This window comes from Pipistrellus hanaki (genome assembly GCF_964339955.1).
Source record: "Pipistrellus hanaki genome assembly, chromosome: 18".
Lineage (NCBI taxonomy): Eukaryota > Metazoa > Chordata > Mammalia > Chiroptera > Vespertilionidae > Pipistrellus > Pipistrellus hanaki.
The window spans coordinates 825,851-834,454 of record NC_140520.1 but is presented as its reverse complement, the minus strand read 5'-3'; the positions used below and the strand labels follow the sequence as shown (position 1 = coordinate 834,454).

The following is an 8,604-nucleotide window of genomic DNA, read 5'->3' as shown; positions in this document are numbered from 1 at the left end:
GGGGACCCGGCCCGGCCCGGCCCGCAGGCACGCCCGCCTGACCCTCCCCTCCCCTCCCACCTGACCGTCTCCCCCCCCTCCCCCCCTCCCTCCCCTCCCCTCTCCTCTCCCTCTCCTCCCCTCCCCCTCCCCTCCCTCCTCGGGCCGCGGGGACGCGGCGCCATAAGGCCCCGCCTGGAGCGCCAGGGGGCGCTGCTCCGCGTCCGCCGCCTCCACCCGCGCCCGCCGCTCCTCCCGCCGCTCCCGCCGGCGCCCGGCCATGGCGACCTGCGTGCGGCTGCGGCGCTGCGGGGCCCCGCGCCTGCGGCCCGCGCTGCTCGGCCCCCGCGCCGGCGGCGGGGCGCCCCGGCCGGGCCCGCTCCGCACCTACGCGCCGGGCCCGGGCCTCCCGGCCGCGCTGCTGCGCACCGACTCCTTCGTGGACGGCCGCTGGGCGCCCGCCGCCGCCGCCTTCCCCGTGCGCGACCCGGCCAGCGGCGCCGAGCTGGGCCGCGTGGCCGACTGCGGGGCGCCCGAGGCCCGCGCCGCCGTGCGCGCCGCCCACGCCGCCTTCGGCCGCTGGAAGGGCGCGCTGGCCAAGGTGAGCCGGGCCCCCCGCACCCTGCACCCCGGCCCGCGCCCGCGCCCCGCCCCCCGCCCCCCGGAGGCGGCCGGCCGGTCCGCCCGGAGCCCGCCTGGGAGGGTGCGCGGCGGAAACTGGGGGGAAGGGGCCCAGGACCACCCGCCAGCTTCCCGCCAGAGAGGGAGCCCAGCCGAGCACGACCTCCTACAGCCGCCGGGGAAGCGGGGTGGGCGGGGAGGGGAACCGGAGGAGGAAACTCAGAGACGCATCTTCCTCCTCCTCCTCCCCCCCCCCTCCTCCTCCTCCTCCTCCTCCTCCTCTCCATTCTCCTCCTCCTCCTCCTCCTCCTCTCCATCCTCCTCCTCCTCCCCCTCCTCCTCCTCCTCCTCCTCCATCTTCTCCTCCTCCTCCTCCTCCCCCTCCTCCTCCTCCTCCTCCTCCCCTCCTCCTCCTCTCCTCCTCCTCCTCCTCCTCCTCTCCATTCTCCTCCTCCTCCTCCTCCTCCTCTCCATCCTCCTCCTCCTCCTCCTCTCCTCCTCTCCATTCTCCTCCTCTTCCTCCTCCTCCTCTCCATCCTCCTCTCCTCCTCCTCCTCCCCCCCCCTCCTCCTCCTCCTCCTCCTCCTCCTCCTCCTCCTCCTCCTTTTCCTCCCTCCTCCTCTCTCCTCCTCCTCCTCCTCTCCATCCTCCTCCTTTTCCTCCCTCCTCCTCTCTCCTTCTCCTCCTCCTCCTCTCCATTCTCCTCCTCCTCCTCCTCCTCCTCTCCATTCTCCTCCTCCTCCTTCTCCTCCTCTCCATTCTCCTCCTCCTCCTCCTCCTCCTCTCCATCCTCCTCCTCCTCCTCCTCCTCCTCTCCATCCTCCTCCTCCTCCTCCTCCTCCTCCTCCTCCTCCTTTTCCTCCCTCCTCCTCTCTCCTCCTCCTCCTCCTCTCCATCCTCCTCCTCCTCCTCCTCCTCCTCCTCCCTCCTCCTCTCTCCTCCTCCTCCTCTCCATCCTCCTGCTCCCCCTCCTGCTCTGAGTAGCACCTGCCTTCAGCACCGCCCATCGCACCGGGAGGCGCACAGGTTCACCTGCCCTGAGTGTTAGAAGGAGGACCTGCAGCCCGGCCCGCCTGGCCCAGTGGTCATCGCGGACCTATGAACCTCCAGGCGCGATCCCCAGGGTGGGGTATGCAGTGCAGGAGGCAGCGGTCCCTGATTCTCTCTCCTCACTGACGTCTCTGTCGCGCTCTCTTCCTTCCTAACTGGAATCAATAAAAAAAAAACCAAACAGACTTTTTACGCCTGGAAGCGGGTCCCACAGGGACAAGTGCTGAGTGACTCCGGAGCGGAGGCCCAGGAGGAGGCCCGGACGCAGGCACAGCGGAGGGGGTGGGGTGGGGAGAGGGCTCCGTGTTTAACGGGCACAGGGCCCTGCAGCGGAGGCGGGGTCCGTGCTCCTGCCCCTCCTCCTCCGAGGGGCAGCTGCGTCCCCCGGAAGGGCCTGGCTGAGGCCCTCGGAGCTGAAGACGGTCCCTTTCTCTGCCGTTCCCTCTTCCAGGAGCGGAGCGTGTTGCTGCGGAAATGGTATGACCTGATGATGCGACACAAGGACGACCTGGCCAGGATCATCACCGCGGAGAGCGTGAGTCCGCGGGCGCCCCGGCCCGCCGCCTGGGGCTGCACATGGGGTCCCCGCTGACGGTGGGGTGCACAGACTGTTCCTGTAAAGCCGGGCCCTGGTTCCGCCGAGCCGGCCTGTGCGTGCGTGCGCGCTTGTGCTCTAACCCCGTCTGTTCCCTGGCGCTTCTGTGCATTCAAAGACCGTCCCCGCCGCGGGCCTCCCTCCCTCGCCCCGCACCGCCCTGAGCGGAGGAGGGAGAAGTCGGCGGTGCGGCTCCGTCTCCTCTGGGCGGGACTGGCCGGACGGCAGGGGCCGCGGGCCGGGCGCGCTCCGGGGCCGCCGGGTTCTGCTTATTCCTCCGCCGGTGGGTTGGGAGGGCCCCGCCCTCCGGGCACAGCCGCCCGCTGGAATGGGAGGTGAGTGCGGGGCCGCTCTGCCGCTGCAGGGGAAGCCGCTGCCCGAGGCGCAGGGCGAGGTGGTGTACGCGGCCCAGTTCCTGGAGTGGTTCTCCGAGGAAGCGCGCCGCGTCTACGGGGACGTCATCAGCGCCGCGGTCCCGGGGCGGCGCGCGCTGGTGCTCAAGCAGCCGGTGGGCGTGGCCGCCGTCATCACCCCGGTACGTGGGGGGCCCGTGGGGGGCCGGCGTGGGGGACCGTGGGGGGCCGGGAGCACGGGGCGGGCGTGGGGGGTCAGCAGCACCCGGGCGGCGCCTCCTCCAACGGCCTCGCCCTCCGTCCCCAGTGGAACTTCCCGAGCGCCATGATCACCCGCAAGGTGGGGGCCGCCCTGGCCGCCGGCTGCACCGTCGTGGTCAAACCCGCCGAGGACACGCCCTTCTCGGCGCTGGCGCTGGCCGAGGTGAGCCCGCCTGCCCGCGGGGACGCTGCCCCCGGATGGAGACCATGGCTCTCGCTGGATGGCGTTGCTCGAATATGTTCTGATCCTGTCCCCACCCGCAGCTGAGTTCCTCCCCGTTGCTTTTTAGAGGAAAACATCGGTTTATCTCCCTTTTCTGTTTCCCCCCTCGCCCGCGCCGGCGGTCCCTCCGCAGCTCGCCAGCCAGGCGGGCATCCCGCCCGGGGCCTACAACGTGGTGCCCTGCTCCCGGGCCAGGGCCCAGGAGGTGGGGGCGGCGCTGTGCACCGACCCGCTGGTGTCCAAGATCTCCTTCACCGGCTCCACCGCCACCGGGAAGGTGCGTCCTGCTCACTTTCCCCTTTTCGGCGTCTAAAACCGGCCCCGGCCCCGCCCGGGGAGATGGCCGGCAGAGGCTGACCCGGTCCCCACCCGGGGAGATGGCCGGCAGAGGCTGACCCGGTCCCCACCCGGGGAGATGGCCCGCAGAGGCTGAGGGCTCAGCACGGCCTGCTTGTCCCAGGACACGCCCCGGGGCTCCGATCCATAATTCAGGATCAAAGGTCCCAGAAACACCTGGCTGTGGGAATGCCTGTCTCAGGACTGAGTGAAAGTTGTATTTAGTATAAGGGTGCTCACAGATAGAAAGAAAAAAACAAAACAACAAAAACAAATAAAGGTACTTACAGGAATGAATTGGACTTTTTAAAAAATCGATGTCAGAGAGGAAGGGAGAGAGAGAGAAAGAAACATCCATGATGAGAGAGAGTCATTGATCGGCTGCCTCCTGCACACCCCACACTGGGGATCCAGCCCGCAACCGGGCCGGTGCCCTGACCGGGAATTGAACCCTGAGCTGCCCCGCCGCCGGGCACTCCCCCTTTCCTTATGGGAAGCATCATCACATCTGCCCCCCTGGGAGGACACTGTGGGGTCACTGGGAACGGGCTGGCCAGTCCGGGGCTGAGGCCTTGCGCACCCACGGCCCCGCCCCTTGCCCCGCCCCTGTGCCAGGCGCTGCTGCACCACGCGGCCGACTCCGTGAAGAGGGTGTCCATGGAGCTGGGCGGCCTCGCCCCGTTCATCGTGTTTGACAGCGCCAACGTGGACCAGGCCGTGGCGGGCGCCATGGCGTCCAAGTTCCGGAACTCCGGACAGGTGCGTCCCTGCGTCTCCGGGGAGGAACTCTGGGCTCCTTCCATGGCCGTGCCTTCTCCTTTCCCCCCTTCAGCACGTCCGTGTCTCCACCAGGGATGGCAGGGCAGGCGTGGGGGCTCCGAGAGGAAGGCGGGGGCCCTGGCTTCCAGGAAGGCCTGTTGCTCCAGCCCCTCTCCCCTCGCGGACGGCGGGGCAGCCCGCGGCCTCGGCCTCTGGCTGGTCGGCGGCTGCGACACGCGCACCCCGGCTTGCTCTTCTCTCTCCAGACCTGTGTGTGCTCCAACCGGTTCCTGGTGCAGAGCGGGATCCACGACTCCTTCGTGAGCAAGCTGGCTGCGGCCATGAGGGCCAGCCTGCGCGTGGGCAACGGGTTCGAGGAGGGGACGACCCAGGGCCCGCTGATCAACGAGAAGGCTGTGGAGAAGGTAGCTCGCTGGGCGGCTGCAGGTTCCGGGTTGGTGCCTAGGGTTCCCTGGCAAAGGGCACGTGGGTTAGGTGCCCAGCGAGGCTGATGTGGAAACGATGGAGCCGTCGGAACAAGCGGAATCGCTGCCAGTGGGTGTGCGTGGTGGGGCGTCACCTGTCTCAGCCTTCCCGGCTCCCGAGCCGCCGCGTCCCCGACCGTCCCCTCAGCCTGGGTCCTCCGATGGGGTGGGCTCACCCGCTGCCTCGGACCTGGAGACACAGAGCTTTTTAATTTTCCCAGCACGCGGAGGGAAGGAAGATGTTTTTTGTTTGTTTGTTTGTTTTTAGTATTTTTTTTAATTGATGTCAGAGAGGAAGGGAGAGGGAGAGGGAGAAAGAACCATCAACGATGAGAGAGAATCAGGGATTGCTGCCTCCCGCACGCCCCCCACTGGGGATCCAGCCCCGCAAACTGGGCCGGTGCCCTGATCAGGGTTTGCACCTGGACCTCCTGCTGGGTGGGCCGATGCTCCCCGCTGAGCAGGCGGTGAGCAGGCAGGGGCAGAGGGAGAGGCAGGGGCAGAGGGAGAGGCAGGGGCAGGGGAGAGGCAGGGGCAGGGGAGAGGCAGGGGCAGAGGAAGAGGCAGGGGCAGGGGAGAGGAAGGGGCAGGGGAGAGGAAGGGGAGGAGGCAGAGCTGAGGCAGAGACCAGGCTGTGTGGATTCCATCCAGCCAGTCTGAGAACACCAGCCCACCCCACCTGGCCCCAGAGCCCCATCCCTCGCAGAGGGTCTGGTTTGGAGGTGTCCTCCCCAGGTGGGAGGAGTCCTCCCCAGCTCCGGGCCCTGCCCCTCCTCCCCAGGTGGGAGGGGTCCTCCCCAGCTCCCGCTCTGCCCCTCCTCCCCAGGTGGAGGCGCACGTGAGCGACGCGCTGGCCAAGGGGGCCACCCTGGTGACGGGCGGGAAGCGGCACCCGCTTGGGAACAACTTCTTCGAGCCCACGCTGCTCAGCAACGTCACGCGGGACATGCTCTGCTCGCGGGAGGAGACCTTCGGGCCCCTGGCCCCCGTGATCAAGTACGACCGCCCGCCGAGGTCGCGGGAGGTGGGAGGCCGGCGGAGGGAGGGGCGCCGGGAGGGGCTTTGGACTGGGTGCTCGGGCCTCGGTGCCCTCAGGGCGCTCTGCTCTGCGAGGAGCCAGCTGGTGATGGGACCCCCAGCCCGGCCTGGCACCAGCCGGCCGTCCCCTCCGCCCGTCTGGGTGGCCGCAGCCCCGTCTCTCCCCGTCGCGGGGAGGTGAAGGGGGAGAGCACTCGGAGGAGGCCGGGTGTCCGCGCGGCTCCCTCTGCTGACGGACGCCCTGCTCGCCCGGCAGGTTCCACACGGAGGAGGAGGCGCTGGCGATCGCGAACGCGGCGGACGTGGGGCTCGCAGGTGGGTGTGCGGCCTGCGGGGGCCCTGGCCCGGGAGCCGGCTGGGCCGGAGGCGGGGGCTGCGGGCAGGTGTGCGCTCACAGCCTTCAGGCCTTCTGCCGCCTGGAGCCTGCAGGAGCCCTGGGGAGGGGGGCGGGGGGAGGGGGATGGGGGAGGCTGAACCCTGGTTCCAGGTGGGGACTCACAGCCTGAGCCCCGCCCTCAGGGGCTGGCTGCCGGAAACCCCAGTGCTGCCCCCGCCCTCCCTCCGGCCGGGGCTGGGCAGAGGGCGCCAGCCATTTCCAAGTGAAAGGGCAGAGGTCACGCCCTCACCGGGAGGGTCGGGGACTAAGGGGTCTGCCCTGCACGTCTGTCCGGGTGTGTGGGTTCTGGCCTTTGGGGGAAAGAGCCACACCATGGCGGCATCTGAGAGGACGCGCAGTTAGGTTGGGAACAGGCACAGGGGAGGGTCATAGCCGGGAGGGAGCCTGGGGAGGGTCATAGCCGGGAGGGAGCCTTGGTCCTTTAAAAAAAATATACGTTTTTATTGATTTCAGAGAGGAAAGGGGAGAGAGAGAGACAGAGAGGGGGCGGGGGGAGAGGGAGAAAGAGAGAAAGAAAAACATTCATAATGAGAATCATGGACTGGCTGCCTCCTGCACGGCCCACCCTGGGGATTGAACCTGCAACCCGGGCCTGTGCCCTGAGCGGGAAGGGAACCCTGACCGGGAAGGGAACCCTGACCTCCCGGTCCCTCATTCGATGCTCTACCCCTGAGCCCCGCCGGCCAGCTGGGCAGGCCTTGGCCCTTAGGAGGGATGCCCGGGTGCGAGAGGGGCATCGGCCAGGCCCAGTGGGGTCTCGCTGGGAGCGGGCGCGGCCAGGCCGGAGGTCACGTCCCGCACCCGTCCCTCCCGCACAGGCTACTTCTACTCCCAGGACCCCGCCCAGATCTGGCGGGTGGCGGAGCGGCTGGAGGTGGGCATGGTGGGCGTCAACGAGGGGCTGCTGTCGGCCGTGGAGTGCCCGTTCGGCGGCGTGAAGCAGTCGGGCCTCGGGCGCGAGGGCTCCAAGTACGGCATCGACGAGTACCTGGAGGTCAAGTACGTGTGCCTGGGCGGCGTGTAGGCCGTGCCCTTCAGGACATGGAGGAGCTCGCCGGCCGGCACCGCCGCCCTGGCTTCACATGCACCTCCGGGTGTCCGAGCTGCAGCCGTCTCCGTCCCTCACCCAAGGTGTTTCCCATCGAGTTTAGAGACGTGGAGGGGGGGACACTGATGTGAGAGACGGTGATTGGTTGCCTCCCACACAAGCCCTGACCTGGGCGGGCATCAGCCTGAACCCAGGTGCAGGCCCTGGAGCTGGAATCAAACCCTGACCCTTGGTCCGCTGGCGGGCACCTGAACCACCTGAGCCAAACCCCGCCCACCGAGCCTAACCCCACCCACCGAGCCACCCCCCCCCCCCACCGGGCCAAACCCCACCCACCGAGCCAAACCCCGCCCACCGGGCCAAACCCCACCCACCGAGCCAAACCCCGCCCCACCGGGCCAAACCCCACCCACCGAGCCAAACCCCACCCACCGAGCCTAACCAGCTTTTAAAACCTGACAAAGGTTTTAAAGCCCATCCAGACCTTATCTTAACCAGGTGGGAGGTCCCCCCCCCCCCCCTTACTGAACTAGGAACATCTGGTGCCCGTGCCTGTAGCTGCAGACTCCCTGAGACCCGCCACAGCCCTAACTGCCTCTAGCAGAGGGCAGCAGGCACAAGCTGGCCCGGTGACCCCTCCCAGGGCTGGTGACCTCAGGAGGCTCAGAGCTTAGACCAGAGGAGAGAACCCCCCCCCCCCCCCCTCCTCACCTGGAGAGCTCAGCTGCTGTGCGCGCTCTGTTGTGAGTAGCTGTTTACAGATTTGTGCCGTGTTCTCTGCTTCCCTGCCCTCCTTTCCTTGGTGGGGAGACCCGTGAAGGGCGGGGGCACAGCGCGGCTCAGCCGTGTCCCTGTGAACGCCCTGTCCGTGCGGGACTGGCCGTCCCTGAGGGCGGGGCCCGGGTTACTGCGGGGGCCGCGGCCCGGGGCAGCTCTTTACTCCATGTCTGTGCGGGGACTCGCTCTGTGTCGTGGGTGAAACGTGGGGGTTCGCGGGGAGTGTGCGGACGTCTGTTCTCCCACTGTCTCCGGTCTGCACAATGGTCACTAATAAATGAATTAACGAACTTCCTGTTTCTGCCTTCAGTTGGCAGTGAGGGTTTTCCCGGCTGGTGCATCGCCTGAGTGGTTTGGGCACAACTGGCCCAGCTCAGACGGAGGGAGGGGACCAGAAGGTGGGGTGCTGGCCTGAGGACGCCGGAGCTGGAGGCTCTGCCTGAGGTTTTAGGGAATCAACACGGGACACCCCCTCTTCTGCACCCGGAGCTGAGAACGGTACACAGGGTTTACACAGAGGGAACACGATGCTGGCGTCATCGCTGAGAGACGCTGGGCTAGGGGCTGGTGAGAAAGGCGAAGGGATTGCGCGGACAGCGGTATGGGGATGGAGGGGAGGGCGGCAGGAGCCCGGGCTGCGGCCTGCGCTCTGGGCAGCGTGCAGATGTGTACGGAGCTGTAC

The 8,604-nt window shown here is 68.3% G+C and overlaps 1 protein-coding gene across 1 annotated transcript; it reads left to right on the top strand.

Moving 5' to 3' along the window:
- Positions 1–227: 227 nt before the first annotated feature.
- ALDH5A1 (aldehyde dehydrogenase 5 family member A1) lies at positions 228–8,228 on the top strand. Its single transcript, XM_084865359.1, has 10 exons — positions 228–580; positions 2,102–2,185; positions 2,610–2,780; positions 2,906–3,022; positions 3,216–3,359; positions 4,034–4,177; positions 4,444–4,602; positions 5,489–5,658; positions 5,957–6,015; positions 6,916–8,228. The coding sequence occupies exons 1-10, from the start codon at positions 260–262 to the stop codon at positions 7,119–7,121; spliced, it is 1,575 nt and encodes a 524-aa protein (XP_084721485.1). The 5' UTR covers positions 228–259; the 3' UTR covers positions 7,122–8,228.
- The last annotated feature ends 376 nt before the right edge of the window (positions 8,229–8,604 follow it).

Coding starts and splice junctions, on each gene's coding strand:
- ALDH5A1 (XM_084865359.1), top strand. CDS start 260: ATGGCGACCTGCGTGCGGCTGCGGCGCTGCGGGGCCCCGCGCCTGCGG. Junction 5,659..5,956: donor CCCCTGGCCCCCGTGATCAA/GTACGACCGCCC, acceptor CTCGCCCGGCAG/GTTCCACACGGAGGAGGAGG. Junction 6,016..6,915: donor GGCGGACGTGGGGCTCGCAG/GTGGGTGTGCGG, acceptor CCTCCCGCACAG/GCTACTTCTACTCCCAGGAC.